This window comes from Anomalospiza imberbis, chromosome 18 (genome assembly GCF_031753505.1).
Source record: "Anomalospiza imberbis isolate Cuckoo-Finch-1a 21T00152 chromosome 18, ASM3175350v1, whole genome shotgun sequence".
Lineage (NCBI taxonomy): Eukaryota > Metazoa > Chordata > Aves > Passeriformes > Viduidae > Anomalospiza > Anomalospiza imberbis.
The window spans coordinates 7,691,887-7,713,451 of NC_089698.1; the positions used below are offsets into that span (position 1 = coordinate 7,691,887).

Consider the following 21,565-nt stretch of genomic DNA (forward strand, 5'->3'; position numbering starts at 1 on the left):
GGGGGGTGACATGGCAATTCATGTAAGGATCTCACAGTATCAAATTAAATGAAAATATAATCTCTCAGTTGGGAAAGTTTTGCTCACCTGATTAGTGGTCTGAACCACAGCTGTACATCCTATCAGCAGTGCTGTGTACTCTTATTCTAAGCTCAGAGGAATTTAATTTGCAGTTTGGTTTGTAAGAGGAGGAGAAAAAACAAAGGAGCAACTTGTCCCTCCTGTGTTAGTTGATAGGAAGACTGTGGAAGGTATGAAGGGCCTTGGAGCAAACCACCAGCAGTGGCCAGATTGTCCACAGGAGAGGGGCAAGGATGGCAGGAAGAGTATCTGGTGGAACCATACAGTGATAGGTCTGGCCTACTCATACACCAACTTATTTTTGTCTCAGACATATTTGCTTTTACTTCCCCAGCATCCTTTTTTAAAGGTGACAGTACACTAGGAAATCCTGTAGATCACAATCTACACCTCTAAATAAGCTTGTGTTCACCCAGAGAAGAGTGTATTTATTTCTGTGCTCTGAAGAGTCATAAAACCAGAAGCTGCAGTGCCACAGGGGATAGCAGCGGGAAGGACTGAAGACCTGAAGCAGTCACATGTACTGCCAGAGAACCACCCTGCAGTATTAAATATCTCCTCACAGAAGAGCGACATGGCAGTGATAAATATATTAATTCTAATAACTCTCTGTTATAATTTGAAGTTCTAATTATTAAAAAAATAAAAGGGGATAAAAAAGGCTGTTAAATTTACTTGCAATTACAGCTGTTTCCTTCTAGTTTTTATTCTCAGTATATATAAACTAGGGCAGCAAAAAACCATTAACATCCTCAGATGCTTTCTGGACAGCAATGGTCTCTCTTTGCAACCAATGGCAGGAATGATTGATCCTGATTATGTCCAGATCAGGAAATGAGCAAGCATGTTCAAATGCTGAGCCCTTATTCTGCTCCATAGCTCTGGCATCTCACACATGCAAAAGTACATTTTCCAAGCCCCCATGGCACTGCTTGCTATAAACATGTTCTGACATAGGTAAGAAGGCATTGGGTGTGCTGGGCCTATGGAATAATTTTTAACATGACAGAGAATGTGTCCTGATGGTAATTAAAAAAACTGCTGATACAAAATCTCAGTGATTTGTGAATGCATTGTTTGTGTTCATGGAAAAGCATGTAGGCTGCTCTTAACACTTAGAGTAAGCATTGTCTGTTCAGATTTTTTTGCCTCAGCTATTTTGATGGCATGCAGACTTGGCATCCTGCTAAATAGAGACATTGAGTCTTTATAGTTTTATCTCTTGAGCTCATCTGGTTTGAAGTAGTTGACAACAAGCAGGAAAGGGAATAGAATGAAAGACTCACTTCATATTTGCTGAAATAAAAGAAATGTGCAAGGCAATGCTCAAACAGAACCAGCCTGGGAGAAGGGCTGCCTCTTCACACCCCTCCTCTGCCCTTTCCAGATGATGGCTTTGCCTGCAGCCCCTCCACTCTCATGCTGGTTCTTGCTGCCCACGGTTGGAGCTCACACCCCAGACAAAGGGCAGCTGAAGCAGCCAGGCCGGAGCACCGCAACAAGGGGAAGCATTGCCCCCTGGAACAAGAAACAGTGGGAGCACAAAGCAAATGGAGCAAAACACAAACGCCCAGCATCCAAGCTAAAACCAGTGACAAAAGCAATAGTGCTAACACCGCACACCAAGGTGCCTCTGTAAGTTTTACATGTGGTTTATTCCGTTTTTCACTTCTTTGCAATTTAAAGCCCATGGACATCAGTCTGAGTCCCTGGGCACCTGTGCAGTCACTCCTGTGAAGGCAGGCACTAAGCACAGCAGTGGCACCTGAGGTGTCCTGCCCTGCCCACTGAAGCACCCGCTGGTTGCCAGAAGGAGCGTCAGGGAGGAGGTGTACACTGCAGGAAAACATTCCCTTTCCTTCTCCATCTCCCAGAGAGCACTAAGAGCTGTTCACAGAGAGGATGGGAGGCTGTCCTTCGGCAGCTCCAGTTGCGCTGGGAGCAGGAGGTGGAAGCTGCTCTACAGCCTGGCAGGATGTCACAACATGGAGCAGCGAGCCTTGAAATGTCTAGGGCCTCTTCTATCTATGCTGCTCCATCTCCTTATAGAATTAGGTCCTAAATGAGACTTTTCTGGCTCTTGTTCTTAATCACTTTGTTACTAGTTCAAATATATAATTTTAACCTAAATAGAAGTGAGTGATTTATTGTAATTATTTTGTATAGGCTGCTCTTAATAAACTTTTTTTTTTTTTTAATCTGGAAAAACATTTAATTTCCCATATGGAAAGAACACATTTATCATACTTTACTTGGATATACTTGGCCAACTATTGCACATATATGCAAAACATATGTGACAAATTCAAGGCTGAATTTCATAAAACAGAAATGCTGTGAAATGTGATATAATAAATATATTACACAGACATATGTGGCCAATTTATAAACCTATGGTATCTTTGGTAAGTTTATAATAGGTCATTTCTATTAATGGGGGGAATGAGGGCATTTTCTGGCATATGCAACACACATAATACTTTACACAGCCCTCCTGAAGGACAGTGGGCCTTTGGAGAGCAGACCTGTACATGTACATACATGTGTATATGGGACATGTCTGTGTTTTTCAGAATTAACGTGTGTCTTCAAAATCAGCTCTTCCTGTGTGCAACATACTGGGCAGGAAAAAAAAAAGTACTAAATACTATTCTTTGATATTTGCAAATCTCAAACCTCTGATACACTAGCTAGATTCCCACCGACAATGGGTGTCTCACTGTAACAGCACATTTTATATGCACATGCTGAGCTCATAATGGCGATAATAGAAATCTTTGGGTACAGTCACTTTCACCTAGTTTTGTCAGATACCTATGTAAATTATATATCTTAGCAATCAATTCAATTGGAATGATTAAATGAAGAAAAAAATGCTTATGTTTAGAAAAACGTTGCATCCATACACAAGTACTGTCCTCTACACATGCAGAGTGGATTCTTAACACCAGCTTAAAGCAACGGCTAAGCCATTGCTGGCTGAGTATCCTCAAATTGTAACTCACCGGAGACTGCCCCTTCTCATTTATGCCAGAGTGTTTCAAATATGAAATCTTTCCTTTAACCCCCTAATCTATATTTTCCTCTCATCGCCTATTTCCCTTCTCGTTTTCCGTGCGTGCCGAATCCACGGCGTGCCATGCCCGGCTCTTCCCTCTGGAGGGAGCCGGCTCTTCAGGCAGGGCCGGCCGGGGTGCGCGCAGCATCTTCCTCTTCCTCCTCCTCCTCCACCGCGGCCACGGGGCAGCGATACCTGCGGGGACCCTCTGAGGTGACACTCGGGACACGCTGGGTGTGTCCCTGCCACACTGGCAGTTCCACACGAACGGCGGGTCAGGCCAAAGCACTCGCGCTCTCAACGCGCTGCAGAATTTGGTTTCAATTATCAGGAAACCGGACGACAGAAGGCAAAGCACCAAGAACCAACACGTGTATGTGCACACAAACGCTATTCTCCCACCTTCCAGCCCAGCCGTGTTCAACAGGCTCACGGCAGCTTTTTGAGCTCTTTGGGTAATGATGCTGAAACCTGCTTTGCAGGTACTGCTGCGTTTGCGCTTCCAGCCTTCTCCAGGCAGCAGGGCTCAGCTTCTGCCCCCCCCAGCCCAAACCTGTGGGTGCCTGACTTGTTTCTAGCGGCTACAGGGATCCCTTTACACAGGCAGAACATTACACAGCACGACTGAACCTGCTTTTCTTATTCCAGACAGATCGAGGTACATCCCTTTGGTGAGGGATCCAGCATTACAGCAAGTGGCTGAAATTCACTTGCTGGAGAGAAGGAGTGCTTGGCAGGAAAGGACAGTGCCCCAGCTGAGGTGACCACGAGCCATGTAGCCCCACTAGCCACGGCTCTGTGTAGAGATGCACTAGAAGCCCACAGCTCATGGGAGACCCACACTGTCCCCCAGCAGCCTGCTGCATGCAGAACACCTTTTCTATACCTGCTACAGTCCTCGGGTCATTCTCCACCCTGCAAGCCACTGTTACACACACTGTAGCAGGAAGCCAAAGCAGTTGCTCCCCTGGCCGTGTGTATGTGTGCTTGAGATTGGCTGAAGAGATGCCAACACCCCAGGATGCTGAGAGGCAGCTGCTGGGGACTACCTGCACAGTTCTAGCCAGAGAGTCATAGGGCCTCCCTGAAGAGAAGGAAAGACTAAAGACAACATCTGTGAAATGTGTAAAGAGTGTGCATGAATACTGCAAACACACAGGAGCCTCATCCCCATGCTCCTATGCTACACTGAATTTAGTCAATTCCACAAGCAAGGACAGAATAAAATCAACTGCAAAAAGCCATTTCTGAAAACTGCAACTATCCCCAGTATTTGGGTTAAGTGATTAAGCAAAGATCACCCTTGTTCCACCTGCATGGAACAAGGAACTAATCCTGGATTTATCCACTGAGCTAGGTGATGTGGTTTTCAGACCTCAGAAGCAATCACTGAACTCAGCCTGTTCTTCCAGAAAATAGAGCTAGATGGCTAATTTATTTTCTAGCCCTATTTAGAAAGGACAGAGGATGCCTGTAACCTCCACACTTGAGCCTGTTTTACAGCAGCTTTTAAATACACTTTGTGTGTAAGTGCTTTGTGTGACTTGAGGTAACCACAAGTGGAAGTATCGCTGGAATGCGGCTGCCTTCTTTCCTAGTATGTGCCATGGACCTTGGTGACAGCATGGGCTGAGTGAAGTTTAACCAGACGTGTAATCAAATCATACCAAGTCATTTGTCAAATGAATCCACAATATACAGATAATGCGTGGCCTATACATGATATACCCTGACTAACAGGCTGACAGGTAATATGGCATTACAGTGTTACAAATTTTTCTGTGATTTTCAAAAGGCTTCTACTAGTCAATCTGCAGCATTACGGGGTTTTGTTTATTTGAAGTGGATTTTTTGTTGGGATAGAAAAATAACCCTTATTGCTTTCCATACCTGTAACACTCCCATCTAGTGAGACAGACATTGTTATGGAAGGAGGGACACCAGTCAAAGCCCTGAAGAATTTTGATTTAAGGATTAAAACACAACATGAACTGGACTACTAACATGCTTTAATGTGAACATGTCTAAGCACCTTGCATGCTGATGGACTAAATGCATGATTAGAAATACCATTTTCATAGTTCAGACTGTAGGCTTGACACAGCTGCATGGTCTCCTTCCCATTCAGCCTCAGGACCTCTGCAGTGGTTCTTTAGCACAGAACACAGACCCATGATCCTGAAGGCCCACCACCCACAGCCATAGCTTGAAGTTCTGTGATTTTCTCTTCTTCTAACAAATATAAAATTGACATTCCTGCAGTCAAGGCAAGGACCTTGAGCCATTTTCATTAAGGGCACAGTTTAGTCCTGGCACCTTGGGTCATTCTATGTGTGCTTAAAGAGAACAGGTGCTTATCAATACAAACAGATCTGTTTTCACCTGGGAACCCCAACCTTGCAAACTGTTGTATTGTGCTAGATTACCACAACCATGGACACCTGTGGCAACCAGGGACAGAAGGGAAGGAGCAATCACCTGTGGAGAGCCACCGTTTGCTCAGTCTAAACTCTCCTTGTTGAAATAACTGCATTTTGTAGGGGAGGCTTAGATTTCAGGGCAGACAAACTGACAAATATACACAAATAATCAAACAAGTAATGAAGGAAAGAAAGAAGAGGAAAAATATTTATAAATGTCACTGTCCAATGTCTTTTCAATTGAAATGAAATAAGATTATCTACACATATCTACAAATATCTACATGTATCTACACTTTGCAGATATGATTCTTTGGTTGTCTTCACTTTTTTTCCTACGCTGCAACTATCAAGAAAAAAAAGGGGTTTGTATAATCTTTGAAGGAAATAATAAATATAACAACTTCATTAAATGTTTGACCAAAGCTTTGGCACTAATCAGTTTACAGATAACAAATCATACTGAAAACTCTGAAATAACAGTGGCAAAGCAATAGAGCACATCCGAGAGCCATTTCCCACTGACTAATAATAAGCACAAGGCTATTTTACATCAGACTTTCTGAGAACATTATGCTTTAGTCAGACACTAAGAATCTCACAATTCACTGCAAATGTCAAATAAAATACATATTTCTTGCACAAGTCTTTTTTTATGGATCCAGATATATATTTTTTAACAGAAAAAAATTACATAAAATATTCATGGTAGCTTGTATCCCTTCTTAAACCTTTCCAAAAAGGTTTTGGAAGCCCAAAGCCCACTGCCAGAGACAAAATAAACATTGCTATTAACACTGCCACCTGCACAAGGGAAAGAACATGTTTTAAAGAGTTTGTAATGAAAATGCACAAACATGGATGAATAGATGACTTTAAAAGAAATAACCCCCATCTTTTAATGGAGTCATGTGGAAGAATCAGGAAAGTGTTCATAATACTGTACACCAACACAGCTGAGGAGCTGCTCAATACCTTCTCTGAACAGAAAGGGACTGCCTTCAGTGAGCATCTGACAAAACACAAGCCAACTATTCAAAACACATCACTGGAGAACTCTGATGAACAGGACCATCTTTTTAGCAGTAAGGAACAACTACTGAATGAAGATACTAAAGGAAAAAGAAAAAGTACTTACCAGCATTAAGAGGGAAGATGCAGCAAGCAGGTAATGCAGAATAGATGCTTTAGAACTACTGCAGTTTGGGTCAGCCAAATATAAGAGGTGAGCCAGTCTGAGAAAAAAACCCTGAAGTCCCTTTAAAAGGCACTTCCACAGGAGAGTATTCAAGAGCTCAAGAAAGGATACCAGAAGGCAGAACTGTGTGAGACTGCCTGGGAAGCAGGTGGGAAACACACAGCCTGAAATCTGCAGATATTCCCCCACCCACAGGCTGGTTTTTAAACCTTTGCGGGCATTATTGGGAAAACAAGATGCAAACACAGCTGCACGTCCCTGTGCTCTTGGCCTTCTCAACAGCTTCAGAAAATGCTGCTATGGTTAAGGAATCCCAGTGAACCCCAAAACTTGCGAATGGGTCAGGGCCAGAGGAGAAGTGGGAAATTTGTTCTGGCAGTAAGGATTCAAAGCACTCCCTTTAACCTAAACTCTGCTTCCCCAAGAATCTCCTCAAAGAACCACCTGAGCCACCTGTGAACCAGCCCCCGGTGTGCCCCGGGTTGGGAAAGACTGACACCGACAAGTGCAGGACGACACACGGCTCATGGCCGGCCCCACAGCCCCTGCTGGGCGCTCACGTACAGGCCCCGTGGGCAGAAAACACCCGTGGGCACCGCCAACGCCGGTGGTAACGCCAAACCTCCGGCAGAAGGCCCGGCGCGCGAGTGAGGGGACAAGTCACTTCACCGCCGCCGCCTCACCGTCCTCCCACCGCATCCCAGCCGCCCGACGGTCCTCGGTGCCCGGCACGAGCGGAGGCGCGGGGGAATAGGGAGATAAGGACATATGGCTTCATTTATCAAAGTGCAGCCGCGGGTCACACCGCGACGGAGCTCCCGGCACCGCCGCCCTCACGGCCCCCACTGGGCGGGGCGCGGGGCGGGGCCCGGCTGCCGGCGATTGGGCTGTCTGGCTGTCCATCAGGTCAAGCTGGCCAATCAGCTCACGGCAGGGCGGGAGGTGGGGGACAGGCGGGGAGGGGGAGGGCGGTGTCTCTCGTGCCGCCGGTGCCCCGTTACCGGGGCCCGTAGTCGTAGCCGGCGGGTGCTCCGGCCGGCGAGTACATGTTGGCAGCCGCCGCCGCCGCTGCCGCCGCGTTCATGTGGTGGTGGTGATGGTGGTGGTGGTAGCTGTGCCCGCGGATGCTGGGGAGGGGGTAGGGGGCGGGCCGGCTCTTCGCCCCCAGGTAGTGGTCGTAGGCGGCGGCCGCCGCCGGCGGGTACTTGTAGGGATGGTGGTGCAGCGGCTCCGACGCGGCGGGCTCCAGGCGCAGTTCGTGGTGCGGCGGGCTGGGCCGGCCGCCGCCCGCCCCGGCCAGCGGCACCAGCCCGCCGCCTCCGCCCGGCAGCGCCGGACTGAGCACGCGGGACATGAGCTGCTGGTGCGCGGCCTCGGCCTGGTGCAGCGCCGTCCCGCCTGCCTCCCGCTCGAACTCCCGCCGGCTCTCGGCAGCATCTACGGGGGCAACAGAGTCAGTGCGGCCGCGCCCGCCGCCGCGCATCCGCGCACACGGGAAAAAGGCGCGCGAAGGGAAGGAAGAGCGCGGCTGCGAGCGGGGCGTGCAGCAGCGGCATGCGGCAGGAACGGGGCTGGCGGGACGGGACCTTCTGACTGCGATAAATGGAGTTGAGTTGACTGACAAGCTGGTACACGCCTGACATTTTTGCAATTGTGTAACACTAAACAAATACAGACTTCCCTTTATTTTGCAGGCCCGCAGTGCTTTGGAAGAAAGGCCTTCGGTTGTCTTTGCAGTTGTTTGCTCTGGGTAATGGAAAAGCAGTCAATGGGCAGAGGTGCTGTTCGACCTGACTGCAGCTCCTGAATGGAGTGGGCTGGCCCTAAGCGCACTGCCGAGGCGCATTAAAAGGGCAATGCGAGGAGGAACCTGTGGCCAGCACTGCATCTCTGCCTGAAAAGCTGAGTTTGTTGCTGAAAAGTCGAAAATGGGACTCTAAAGGCAAGGGGCAGTGTTTTTTAAAGCAGCAAGTTTTCTTAAGCACACAACAACGGTAAATATTGTAGTCCAAGGAAGAATTAATTAGGCTATGAAGGCAGGTATTTTTCTTTAAAAAATAAGTGGTAGCACAAAGTTCATTAGCAATGGGGCTGTGCAGCACCTTGGTGAGCAAGGCTGGCCCCAGGCATGCATGCACGGGCTATGCAGGCCAACAGGGCCTGGGAGATCGGCTGGCCTGACCACTGGGGGCTCTCACCTTTCTCTGTCCCATTCTGGTGGGCTGGGGAAGAGACTGGATTCCGGGATCTGGCAAAAGCACTCATGAGAGGAAGAGGCCCTGGCCTGTGGTTCCTGGGCCTGGAAGAGGAAGGGAAGAAGTGATACAGAGCTGATGGTCCAACAGAATGAGCAACTGGAGCATTGCCTCTGTGAGCTGCAGCTGGAAAATGGGGCCCAATACAACGTCCCCCTCCATGAAACCCTTGTGCAAATGTAAGCTGGGCAGACACATGTGAAATAGGGTGAGTGGGTTATTGCCATAACCAATAAAGGCATAGCCTTACCAGTCCTCAGGGTCGCAGTCTCTGAATCCCTTGGCAAAAGGGTTGCTTGCAATCTTCAACTGTGTGATCTGTAAGAAGAGGTGGCAAAATGTCTCAAAGCAGCACACAGGGCTCCCTGGCCAAACAGTGAGTGTGTCCCTGAGCAGGCTTTGGGACTCAGCAGTGCTTGGTGTAACAGAGGGGATCCAGGTGGCTGGTGGAGCCAGGGTGTTCTCTGCCACAGAGCACAAACATGTGCTTTCCCTCTGTTAGAAAATGCGGGCTAATATTCTACCTAATATGAGTTCAAGGTGAAGGGAAAGGCATTTTGAGTTGGCTGCAAAAGCTGAGTAAATGCACTTTAAGAAAATGCCACATTATATGGGTCACCACTGGAGCAGTTAAGACAAATCACTGGATAAATCATACTTATGTATTTATTTAATTCGCCAGGGAGAAGGCAGGACATTTTCTATATTTAAGCAAATCCACGGATAAAGTATGTGATTGTGAGTTTCCGGAATGGGTTGAAAAACAAACTTTAAGCCCCTCAGTGACAGTTCCAGCCTTAGAGGTCAAACTGATAGAAAGCAGGAGAGAAAGAGCAGCTGTCCGGAGCCATCAGGCAAATGCCAGCCGGGGAGGGACTCCAGAGCCCCTTAAAGGCACAGCCTTTCTCTGGCCTCGCCGCCTCCACCGGGGCGAGGTGCGGCCCGACCGCAGCATCCCGGAGAGATCTCAGGTCAATTTGCTCGGAGGCACTGCAGAGGGTGACACTCACGCCGGTTGCTCAGGGACAACGCCGGGACACAGCCCCGGCCTGTGCGGCATCGTCGCGGGGCGAGGCGGTTCGGAGCAGCACTGAAAAGCCCCCGCTATGAAATCCTATTTCCACTCGCTGCTGGGATTCCTGCTCTTTACATTACACTGATGCGATTTAAAGGAGCAATTGGATTAACTGCTGCCCAGAGATCCGCATTAGATTGGGGTGGGGGTGTTGTGTTTCGTTTTGTTTCGTTTTTAACGTAAAATTGTATTCTGAGGAGAGACAGACCGCTACGAGTTTAAAGCAGTAAAGTCGCAGATTTATCCAAACAAATTGTGAGTGACATTTCGCAGCGGGAAGCCTGTCGTTTCCCCACTAGCCCCACGGCTTTACGTAGGTAATGAAGTCCCTCGGGCGGGGGAAGCTTGCGATGGGGCTAGAGCCCACGTCGCTTCCTTGCCGTACACCGATGCGGTTCCGCGCAGCTCCCCGGCCATCGGGTTCCTAGCGCTGCCCGGAATGGGTTTAGCAGATGGGGAGGAGGAGGCGGAAATACCCCCAGCCATCCCCACCGCTGCCGGCCACCCGCAGCCCAGCCTCCAACCCCGGAGCCGGACGAAGGGGCTGAGCCAGCACCCATGGTACCTCCGGGGCGACCCCAACCCCCGCTTTCTGTTGCCCCGAGCTCCGCTGCTGCCTCACCCGGTGGTTCTGGTAGGCGGTCACTGCCGTGAAGCGCGTCTCCTCGAAGACGAAAGTTTTGAAGTTCTCCTCCGCGTACTTCTCACTGTCTTTCCGGGGGTCCACGTAGACCACGTGAAAACGCGGCTGGTATCTGTGCATGGAGTTCAAAATGATCTGAATGATAAAACGAGCAAGGAGACAATAACTGATCCAGGCGGAGCATGGAGAGAGGAGAGCGCAGCCCCGGCCCTGCCGGCTCCACTGCCCGGGACAGCCGCGGGGCTGGGGCAGAGCCCCCGGCGAGGGGCGCGTCAGGGTCACCCCACGGGAATCACAGCGCGGGGAGTTCCCACCCCGTGCAGCCCCGTGTTGGACATCTTCTCCCGGGAACACTTACATGCCCGTTGTCATCCAGCAAATTGTTGGTCAGTTTGAGCTTATCGAAGGAAACGATCTGCTTCATCCATTGCGCCCCTTTGGCCGGGGAATCCGGGTGGTAATGGACTCTCCCGGGGGTGGCGGGGTCGGCTTTGCCAGCCACCAGCCAGGAGGAACTGTGGAAAGCGTACCTGCGGGAGGGGAAGGCACCCTCAGCCGCGGCCCGGGGGGCTCCCACCCGCGTCCCTGCAGCGCCACTCCGAACGACTGCAGCACCCCGCAGCCCGCAGAACCCGGCCCGGGATGGTCCCCCTGGCCCACCGAGGGGGAAGCACCGCCTCTCCATCACTCCCGCTTCCTATGGCCACGAGAGGAACGAGCTCTTTTCCGCAGCCAGAATTGCTGCGAAGGGGATATACTATTTTATCAGGCCGGCGATGGAACTGTCGTGAGAGAAATCTGCAGGATGGAGGAAATTTATAGCTACCCGTGTAGATTTGGGAGAGAAGCCACAAAAGCCTCCCCCTTCCTCTAAAAAAAAAGGGTGAAAAAGAGCCCTCTGTACAGTAATATTCTCGCTTTAAGTGAAGAGTGGAAAGTTGTGTGTAGATTAATAGCAGGTTCAGAATTTAGCAGTCTTGTTTCATTCTTTCAAAGTACATATTCAACAGTAACATTTAAAACAGAGAAACCAATCTTCTATACACGTGTTTACTTTAAAAGCCAGTGTTTGCACAGGGGGAATTAGACACCATTGGACTTGAGCAGAAACATTACTTTTTAAAGATATACTCAATTGGATGTTATATATCCTACTTCCCTTGACAAGCAAACATTTCTAGGACGCCCTGAGAATTTGGATATCTGTCTAAATATTTATATATCAGACCCTGCAATTCCTATGCGGGCTGCCTGCTCGGCGTCTTGATCTGAAGCTAAATACATAATGTGCTTTTCACTGTCTTAAAATTAAAGGGGTTCCAAACCAGACCACATCGATGCCTTGTGAGTCGACAGTTTCCAAGGCCTTCCTACACTGCCGCTGGAAACAAGGGCAGGGTTTTGTGGCTTGGGTGGCTGATGCCTTTCCAGAGCACAAAACCCACTCTCTTCACCTAAGCACCCAGGAAGCTCCCCAGCAGGCATGGCACAGTTTCGGGACATGCGCTGAGGGGCTACAGCATTCAAGGAGCACCGAGGGGATTTTTATTAAGTGGCAAAGGGTGTTTGCCAGTAGAGACAGGGTGTAGCAGTACGACAAAGAGAGCTTTTCTGGGCAGGACAAGGCAGCTCCTGCCCTGTGCCCTGTGGAAACCTGCCCTTCTGCCCATGCTGGTCTGGCCCTGGCCGTCTGTGAGCCTGGTGTGGAGGCAGAGGGGGCCCTGCAGTCCCCTGCAGCCGCTCCTGGCCCCAGACTCATTGCAAGAGTGTGAAACAGATCCCAGGTCAGCTGCATCCCGTGTCCCCTCCCTGTCTCGCACCGACAGGTGTCACGCCCAGGGGCACATCCCCGAACTCCCGGAGGGCAGGAGCAGGGGGTAGGCAGCGACCCACCAGCCCCTACGGCTCCAAGAACCGCGAGACAGGCCAGGTATTTGTTACTTGCCGGTATCGTTTGTCATCCACCGGGACGAAATCCATGAGGAGCATGTAGTCAGCCATAGGGTCCATCCCAAATATCTTCACCTGGAAGGTGGGGAACATGCGCCTGGCACAGAGAGAAGAGACAAGTGCTACGTTGAGGAGCAGCAGGGAGCCCCGAGGGGCCGGCACGGGTTTCTTCCCCTCCAGCTGCTCCGATACCCTCCCAGTTGTGGTGCTAAGTCCCCTCGCAGAAACCACTGGCTGGAGGAAGAGGCAGATACGCCCAAGCTGCGTGGGGAGACTGGCTGCTGTGTTCCCCAGCCCTCGGCAGCATCCCAAAAGGCGAGCCAGGGGCGTCCTGCCTCTCTCACTGGCTCCGGGACCGTTCATGTCAGACACCCGAAATGCCCCACCGCGGTGGAACGGAGAGGACAGGGGGAACAAGAGCATCCGAGGCCTTTGCTATGGGGAGATCAAGTGAAAATAATTTCTTTCCCATGGTTTCCCCATCATTTTAGCTGACCTGACTGGAGGCAAATGCAAGGCATTACCCTGTCTGCAGACCTGCACTCAAGCATCGGGAGTCTCAGGCAGCCCGTGGGGGTCAAATCTAAAAACTCCAGCCAACGGCACGAGGTGATCGAATTCCCACCTGTGCCCACCAAACTTGCGCCCGTTTGAAAGCAGTGGTTACAGCAACAGCCCCTAGGGCCACCAGGAGACCTCTCCCAGCCCGGAGGGGCAAACACTCCCCCTCGGCGGGCAAGGGCTAGAGGGCAACGGGGATGTCCCAGAAAGCCCCGTCCGGATCCACTTCATTGCAAGATCCTCGTCGGCCTCCCGCCCCCCGCACCTTTGCAGAACGAAAAGGAGAACGGAAAGGAGCCCAGGGCTCCGGAGCTGGGCAGGCCAGCCCAGCCCCCGCGGCTGCTCCCCCGGTTCTTCTCCGCGCAGGCCCCCGGGGGCTAAGCTAAGCCGAAACGTGGATCCCACGCTCAGGGAGGGCACGATTTCTTCAAGGGGCTGCAGTACAAATGCGATCGGCGGTGGGCTAAGGGAAGGGGCCGGGATGGTCCACCCGTCCCTCCCTCCTGCATCTGCACACACAGCGACCAGGGCCTGGCCCGCAGCTCCCCGGCGGGACACGCCGAAGATGTGCCCTGGCGTCGGAGCTCGTTATGGCTTCGTTTAGATTTACAGAATAGTAAACCAAGCGAGCGACTATGGGCAATATTTCGGGAAGGGTGTTTGCAGCCATTGAAAAACCAAAGTCCCAACCGCCCCCTGAACAAACAGCCCGATCAAACCCGGACACAGAAAGCCCCCCCGGCTCGTTCTCGGGGCACACGGCCGGACCTGCTCTTATGTGCCCCTTCCCCCCTCTGAGGGCCGATGGGTCAGCGCGCCTCTGGCTCCGCAGCTCTTCCACATCGGGCCCAGCACTGCCGGGCTGCATCGGGATCGGGTGGCTGCGTCTCCTTCTCTGTAAGGCTTTTAGCAAACTCTGGAGGACGTTTTCAGTCGCTCCCGCTGTTATTATTATTTTTAAATGTGCAAAAGCCCCCATTAGCTCCAATTCCGGTGTTTCTTGTTCTAAAACTTAGTTTTAAAACAAACAACCTGAGATGATAAGACCCATCTAGACAAACAGCAGGGCCAGCCCAGAGGTGCTGGAAGAGAATAGGCTTTGCAGCGCCTTTCCCGAGCCTTTTCCTGCTGGTTTTACCCCGTTTTCTCCTGTTTTTACTCGCCTGTCTGGAGTTTCTACTGTGTCATAAAGTAAACGAAGAAAAGGGTGGGAGGAAAGCCCCCGATTCAATTCGAATTGGTTATTTCCGAAACCTTTTGAAAAGGAATATTTACAATCCTTTCGCTCTTCTTGGAGAGCTAAGAAAGCCAGATCGAAGAACTCCTGTTTGCAGAGAGCCTCCGCCTGGAGCCTGAACGACCTTTTTCCGCTAAGGAAAGCAACGCCGAGCCCGGCGCCGGGCTCAGGGGCCGCGGCCGGAGACAGAGGGCTGTGCGACCCGGCGCCGGGGCAGGCACCGTCTGTGGGAAATTCCGCCCGGGTCCCGCAACGCAGCGCCGGCTGCTTTTGCACCGGGCACCACTGTGATTGTTCTATTTTAGGAAATTGCTAATATTAAAAAAAAAAACCAAAACCTTAAAAGGCCACTGTGTACATATAAGTATGGATTTCTTTGATTTTGTTTTTTGGGTTTTGGTTTTTTTTTTTCACTTTCGGGACCCTCACAATCGCTGATGGGAGAGCGGGCGTGCACGGCCGCGCTCACAGCTCTTGCCCTTGCCAGACCGTTCGGAGCGGAGTCCGACCCTCTCCCCCGGCCGGCCATCCCGCCGCAGTCAGCCCCGGAGCGAACTGAGAGCAAGCAACGGGGGGTTCCTTAATTTGTTTGTTTTTCTTTTCTCCCCCCCGCCGGATCGCTTTAAACCAAGGGAGGACTCAGAGCCTGGACAATTCGCAGCTCTGCCGGTGCCTGGCGGGGAAAGCCTCGTAGCTCTGCCCGAACCGCCGCGGCCGCGGCGCTTCCCGGGGATCTCCATTAAATGCAGAAACTAACAACTGTAATTGGGACTCCTCTTCCCCCCATATGTTTTGCTCGTTCCTAACGTGAACGCCTCAGCCGCTTTCTTTGTTCCCTGCCCAGGAGCGGGGTCCTGGCCCCGGAGCCGCGCCGCGGCGGCCGGAGCAGAGCCGAGAGGAGCCGAGTTCAGCCGGGCTCGTTACTTGATAATTGGGAAATGCAACAGCCCTGGAACACGTTTCAAGGTGCAGAATTAGGGTCTGTTCGCGTCTCCGCCGTAAGGAAAACATCTGCCCGTGCTAAGAATGTATTTAGCAGGTTTTGCACGGTTTGCATGTTGTTTTTTTCCTTCCCCCGTATCGTTGCTGTCCGCCCCGGGAACACACACTGTCCTCCGTAAACACGGAACGAAGTCCCGTGTGGGGTCACAGCCGAAGGCGCCCGGAGGAGCACAGCGCCCTTTTAAGCGAGAGTGAAACCCAGTGCCCTGCCTGCCGTCCTCCACACGCCTTCGCCGTCAGCCCGCAGCAGCAGCCGCGCGTTCTTCCGCAGCACCGAGGCCTTCGGGCCGCAAGAGCTCACAGATTTCGCCCCAGGAGAAGCGCAAGGATCAAATGACGGCGACCGCTGGGCCGGGCCGCTCCGCGACTCGCCCTTGGGCAGCAGCTTCAATCTCCCCCCAAACTGCGAATTAAACCACTCGCATCGGACTCTCCCGCCCCGACTGGCCTGGGTGCCCGGGTCCGGAGGGAGCGGCTGGAGAGCCGGGGCCGCTCGGGAGCTCCGCACTGACCTGCCTGCCTTGGTGACGATCATCTCGGTGCCCAGCTGGTTGAACTCGTCCCACAACGCCTTCATCTCTAGTTGGACGCTCACGTTGGCCACCTTCGGGTTCTTCTTTACCGGCGCCTTGGCCGCGGCGGCAGCCCCCGCAGAGCAGCCCGAGACTGCGGTCGGCCCGGCAGCGGCTCCACCGGCGCCCTCGGGCTGCTCGGGGCCTGGGGGCGGCGGGTTGGTCCCGGCCGCCGCCGCCGCCCCGCCGAAAGGGTAGCCGTGCTGGGGCTGGGGCGGCGGGTGCGGGTGCTGCTGAGCCGTGCAGGGCTCGTAGTGCGGCGGCTCATGCTGTCCGTAAGGGTCCCCCGGGGAGGGGGAGAGGTGGTACCCCCCGGAGGCGTTCAGGCTGCTCAGGCTGTTGGCCGTGAAAGCTGCAACATCGCAAAAATGGGACAGCTGGGTGAGCCAGGGGCTGGAGATAGCTGAAATCATTCCAAAAACAAGCGGTCAGGGCTCCGCTCCGGCTCCCGCTTTCCCCCCAGCTCCGCGCCGCTCCGCGCGGCCCCCGCCTCCGCACCGGCTCCGCGGGGTGCCCTCCGCCTCCTCTCCTGCCCCGCGCCCAGCCCAGTGGGGCGCCTCCCCCTTTCCGCTTTGCTTGGCCCCAGCCCCGCTCCCCCCGGGGCAGGCGGGGAGCTCTCTGCTCCCGCTGCCTGCCTGCCTAGGCTTCTTTTTTCTTTCTTCTTCTTTTTTTTTTTTTTTTTTTCCCTTCTATTTTTTTTTCTTTTGCAAACCCGAGAGGTTTGCCAAAAGCCTCGGCGGTGCAAAGCCCGTGCTATCTCTGCAGGCCTCCCTTGCCACACATCACTTGGGAAAAAGCAAACTCCCTCCTTTCGCCCCCTCTTCAAAAAAGGGGAAAAAACAAAGAAAAAACAAAAGAAAAAAAAAAGAAAAAAAAAGAGTGGGGAAACTCAGAGAAAGCAATCGGCTCTTATTTCCGTGTAGCTACGCTGCTGCAGGTAACGTCCTTCACTCTGGAGCCGCGGGGCTGCGGCTGACAGGGGAAGTCGGATCTGGTTTGGCAATGCCCCATTCCTTCCATCCCCGGACGAGAAAGAGGAAGAGGCCGGGACCAGAGCAAAGCTCCGGGTCCGCGCCGAGGAGCACCGGGACGAACCCGGCTGCGCAGCCCTCGGCCGCCGGCCCGCGAGGGCCCTGGGGCGCATGACAGGCCGCCCCGCGGAGCGGCCGGCTCCTTCGGATCCCCTCCCATGCTGAAAGGCTTCTCGAGGTCCCGGGGGTCTCTTGCGTTATTTCCGACGCAGCCCCTAGGCCGGACAGGTGGGAACAGAGCCGATGGGAGCCGAGCCCCGGCCTGCCGGTGCCTCAGGCACGGCCGGAGCTGTCGGGGGATGCTTTCAGCACCTCTGCGAAGACGCGAGTCCCAGCGGCGGAGCCGTCGAAAGCTCCTACCGGGCCACGGGCAATGCCTTTCTCTAAGGGAGGGCTACAGGGGCTCAGGCGTGCCGGGAGGAACGGCAAAGCCTCCTCCGATCGGCTCCGCGGGCAGGCCGCGTTCTGTGCGCTGCCCCTGGCCCGGCTGCAGGCACGGGCCGCGTGAAAGCCCGTGGCCGCGGTGGCCGGTGGTCCCGTCCCCGCAGCCCTGCGCGGCCGAGCACGGCACTCACCTTCCATGTCCCTGGTGACGGTGCTGAAGTGCATCTTCTGAGGGCGGCAGCCGGGGCGGGCGGGCGCGCTGCGGCCGCCGCGGCGCTCCTCCAGCTCTCCTTTCCCTGCTTGCTCGGCGGCGGCGACTGAAATCAGAGAGGCGATACTGAAAGCATTTGCCTTGGGAGACAGAGGGCTGTTTTCGTCCATAGGGGAGACACCAATGCAGGAGCAGCAGGCGCGGCAGCCTCCCACCACGAGCCCCCCCCTCCCACCCCCTAACTCCCCTCCTTTCTACCGCACCATCCAGGGAGGTGCGAACGAGACCCCCTCCTTCCAGACGGGGGAAGAGGGGTGGGGAAGGGAAATTAAAAAAAAATAAATCAAACAGAAAACAACCTAAACCCTCTGCCCCCCCGGGAAGGGCGCTGGGGAGCAAGAAACTTCCCCGGGTCCCTTTGTAGCCAGCGCCGAGCACTGCAACGGCGGACCAAGCTCTGTCAGCGAGACGGGACCGGGGGGCAAGAAATAAATAACCCCACGAATTTCTTTTCCTGTAATGTCCATTTCTCACCACCCCCCCCCCAATTCTTTCCCTGCGATTTATTAATTTTCTGTCTTCCCTTCCCCTCAACCACCACCTCCTGCTTCTGCCCCCCTCGTCCCCTCCTTTTCTCCTGCACGAAGGGAAAGTGTCTCCCTTATAGGCGCTTTCCCCATTCAGTGGCTGGGAGGCGTCACATGGAAGCCGGGGGTGTTTGCCTGCAGAAGTGGCGGCGACGGCGGCGAAAGCGAAGTGAAACTCCTGCCGAGACGGTGTCAAAGGGCTGGGGAGGCCCTTCCCCGCCTCCCGGGCACGGCGAGCGGCCGCCGGGGAGGGATGGGATGTGCTGCGGGGCGGGCGGAGGGGCCGGCGGTGTCAATCACGGCGCCGGGAGCCGGCCGACGGGAAGGGAAGAGCCGAGCCGAGCCGAGCTGAGCCCGGCGTCACGCTGCGGATGTCCGGCACCGAGAGAAGGGATTGCTCTTTTCCTCCAGCTCGCATGCACCGCGGGGCTGGGGGCGACCCTCGGGGCTCGGTGGCCGCGGGGACCCGCAGTCTGAGCCGCCGCAACGGGCGGAGTCTGGGCACGTCAGGGTGCACAGCGGGTGCAGGTACTGCCGGCCCCTTCGCTCGGATGGGACCCTCTTAGCCCCGGGCTACCAAAATCCCAAAGCGCCCGCCAGCGTTCCAGCATTTCCTTCGCCAAAAAAAAAAAAAAAAAAAAAGAAAAAAAAAAAAGTGCGGACAAAACGGAAAGCAACGAGCGAGGTGGCAGGCGAGCTCCTGCCCAGCCCAGCGTGAGAGCCCGCTCCGTCGGCAGCACCTGCACGGCCCGTCTGGGCCGGGAGCCGCGCCCGGTTCCTGTCTCTGCCCCGGCGAGGACGAGGCGCTACTCACCGCCCGCTACTGGCCCCTCGGAGCGCCGCGGCGTTCCCCGGGCCCTTCTTTCGCATCGGCGCGGAGCACGGCGACGTGCCCGCCCCGCCGGGTCCGGCCCGGCCCGGGTACCAGTACCAGTCTCGATCCGCGCCCCGGTGCCGGTCCCCCCGGGCGGGTAGCTGCACCGAGGTCCTGGGGAATTGCCCCGACGGGGCGGGCGGAGCTGTGGGGCGCGCCGGTGGCTACCGTCGCGGTGGGGGTTGCATAACCCGAGCGATGCGCGGAGAGCCGGAGTGAGCAAGCGGGTTATATATAGCTGCCCTGTCTGTAGCCTGCGGGGCTTGATTCTTCTGTTGAAATATTATCTTTGGATGTGGTAAAAATATTTGCAGAGAAAAATCTAGACTACTCTTACATATTTGAGCATATGTTCCTGCAGCTAACGGCATAAGGGCAGAGCGTGACACGATCGCTGTTTTGTTTCTTTGCTGCTGCTGGCAGCGCGATTCCTGGCCGGGGCAGCTTCTGTTGCGAGCCCAGGGACACGCCACGGAAAAGACAGTCCCGGTACTGACCCGCGCTGCTCACCTGGCGGCAATACAAGAAGGAGGGGAAGAGATTTCGTTTGGGCACCCCGGGGCAGTATCGGAGGAAAGCGAGAAGCCGCGGGTGCGAACTCCAAGCCGCCTCCGGGAACTCAAGGGCTGATGCGAGCGGGACGCTGATGCCCCTTACCCGAGGTGTGCTTGGCTCTGGACAGCCTGTGCTCCAGGAGGAAAGAAAATATTCCCCCTGGAAATCAAGAAAACCCCCGAAACCAACGCCCCAGTAGAGTTTGGGGTTTCAGTCCCTGCCTTAATTGCCTGCACCGTTTCTCAGGTTTATTCCTTTCTCCTTTCTTGCTCCTTACATACAGCTCCAGCTGTAAGCGACGCCACGTCGGGGACAGCCCGGGCGCGGACCGATCCCTCGGCCTGTCCACCCGGCCGGCGGAGTCGGGGTTGAGCGGTGTCTACCAGGAACAGAGGACCCGCCGGGAATCGTTGTCACCTGGGCGGCAGCGGAGCGGGTCCTCGCCAAATGGCGGGGCTGAAGCCTCGAAACCCCAAATCCCTGGGAGAAGACCCCGCCGCCCCGCTCCCACATTCCCTGCCCGGCCTCGCAGACACGCGGGGTACCCACATGCGTGAGCAGCACTGGGCAGAGCTGAGACAATGGAGGGGGAAACCAACCCTGTCTGCCCTGCAACAGTGACAGAATCCACCCGAGGGAGAGGGTGGCACAGCGCTGTGCAGCAAGCGGGGTCGACCCCTTTCCTGCACCCCGAAAAGGGCCTATACCCACAGGTCGCGTTTGACAGAAGTCCCGAGGACGCACGTCCCGTTCCTCGACCGCTCCGCACCGGAGCGCTGCAAAGCGCATCCAGTCTCGACGCGGGGTTGCTAACCCCGCCGTTAGCCATTACTGCCCCTGTCTCTGCATTCGTCCAGAGGACGGGTGTGTTTGTTAGGATCGAGCCCAGAGGTTCTGCTCCCCGCACCTCACACTTCGCCCGAGCAGGTGAGAGGAGAGGTAGAGGGTGTCCCGCCGCCTCTCCGCCGGAACGGCTCCACGGTGAGAAAACGCTAAGAGCTCTATGCGGAAGAAGGGTTGGGAAACCTCTCCCCCTTTCTCCTCATCCTCCGTGGACACACATCTGCTTCGTCCCGAAGAGATGTAGTCCAATGGCTCAATAGCCTGTGGTGGCACCGAGGAATGGCAACGACTCGGGCATTCCCCACGACGGCAAACCTCAAGTCCCGGCCCTCGAAGCCGACCATCGTCGTGTCCCCGCCGCTCCAACACCCTTCCCGACCTCCCCGCAATAAACACCTGCTGGAACCCCCTCCCCTGTTTGGGCCCCGCACCCCATCATGCCCCACACCTTTCAGGCGAGGCGGAGGCGGACACCAGTGGCTGCTGCCTTCGCCCTCCCTCGCAGGGGACTCCCTGCCGGCACCGTTCCCCACGGGCCGGGCTAAGTGCCCCTGGTCACGGACACTCACAACGAGCCGTGGCCGTGTTACTTCAGAGGTGCCCGGGTCCCCCAAGCCGGGCTCCTCCGCGTACCCCGAGCCCAGACTGTGATAGAGGAGCGTCGCGGCCCCGATGGGCTCTCCCCGCGTCCCCGGGGCCTGAATGGGACACAGCCCCACTGTGCCGCTTTCCCTCCGTCCGCCTTCCGCACTCACCCCTCCGCCAGCATCTCTCCACTCGTCCCTCCCGCGATCCCTCCTTTCTGCCCGCTCCCCCGGCCCTTGCCCGGCCCCGCCGTCCCTCCCGCCCCCAACCTCTGCACCCCGGCTGGCCCCTGGCGAGCCCGGGCTTTCGGGGGGGGAGTGTGGGGGGGGGCGCAGACTCTGCAGGGGAGCTGGGGGCGGCCTCGCACGGCCCAGCTCGGCTCGGCCTTGGCACGGCAGCCCCGGCTCCTCGCTGAGCCGTGGGGCAGCAAATAACTATCGGGG

General features: G+C 54.9%; 1 protein-coding gene and 1 long non-coding RNA gene across 2 annotated transcripts; one reads left to right on the plus strand and one right to left on the minus strand.

The window, feature by feature from the left end:
* Window positions 1-7,382: 7,382 nt before the first annotated feature.
* On the minus strand, window positions 7,383-19,942 carry TBX1 (T-box transcription factor 1). Its single transcript, XM_068208825.1, has 8 exons — window positions 17,659-19,942; window positions 15,993-16,404; window positions 12,676-12,777; window positions 11,089-11,260; window positions 10,710-10,865; window positions 9,263-9,330; window positions 8,956-9,056; window positions 7,383-8,194 (listed from the first exon to the last, which is right to left on the minus strand). The coding sequence occupies exons 1-8, from the start codon at window positions 17,846-17,848 to the stop codon at window positions 7,755-7,757; spliced, it is 1,641 nt and encodes a 546-aa protein (XP_068064926.1). The 5' UTR covers window positions 17,849-19,942; the 3' UTR covers window positions 7,383-7,754.
* LOC137484728 (uncharacterized) lies at window positions 7,735-8,678 on the plus strand. The gene is made up of 2 exons (XR_011004998.1): window positions 7,735-7,799; window positions 8,452-8,678. It is a non-coding gene; the product is annotated as an uncharacterized lncRNA (long non-coding RNA).
* Window positions 19,943-21,565: the final 1,623 nt, after the last annotated feature.

What these genes read in the sequence shown, in the direction of transcription:
- TBX1 (XM_068208825.1), bottom strand. Translation starts at nt 17,848, where the DNA reads ATGGACGAAAACAGCCCTCTGTCTCCCAAGGCAAATGCTTTCAGTATC. An exon ending in GTGGATGACAAACGATACCG is followed by an intron (nt 11,261 to 12,675) that starts GCAAGTAACAAA and finishes CCCCTCCCGCAG; the next exon opens with GTACGCTTTCCACAGTTCCT. An exon ending in GACTGCGACCCTGAGGACTG is followed by an intron (nt 9,057 to 9,262) that starts GTAAGGCTATGC and finishes TTCCTCTTCCAG; the next exon opens with GCCCAGGAACCACAGGCCAG.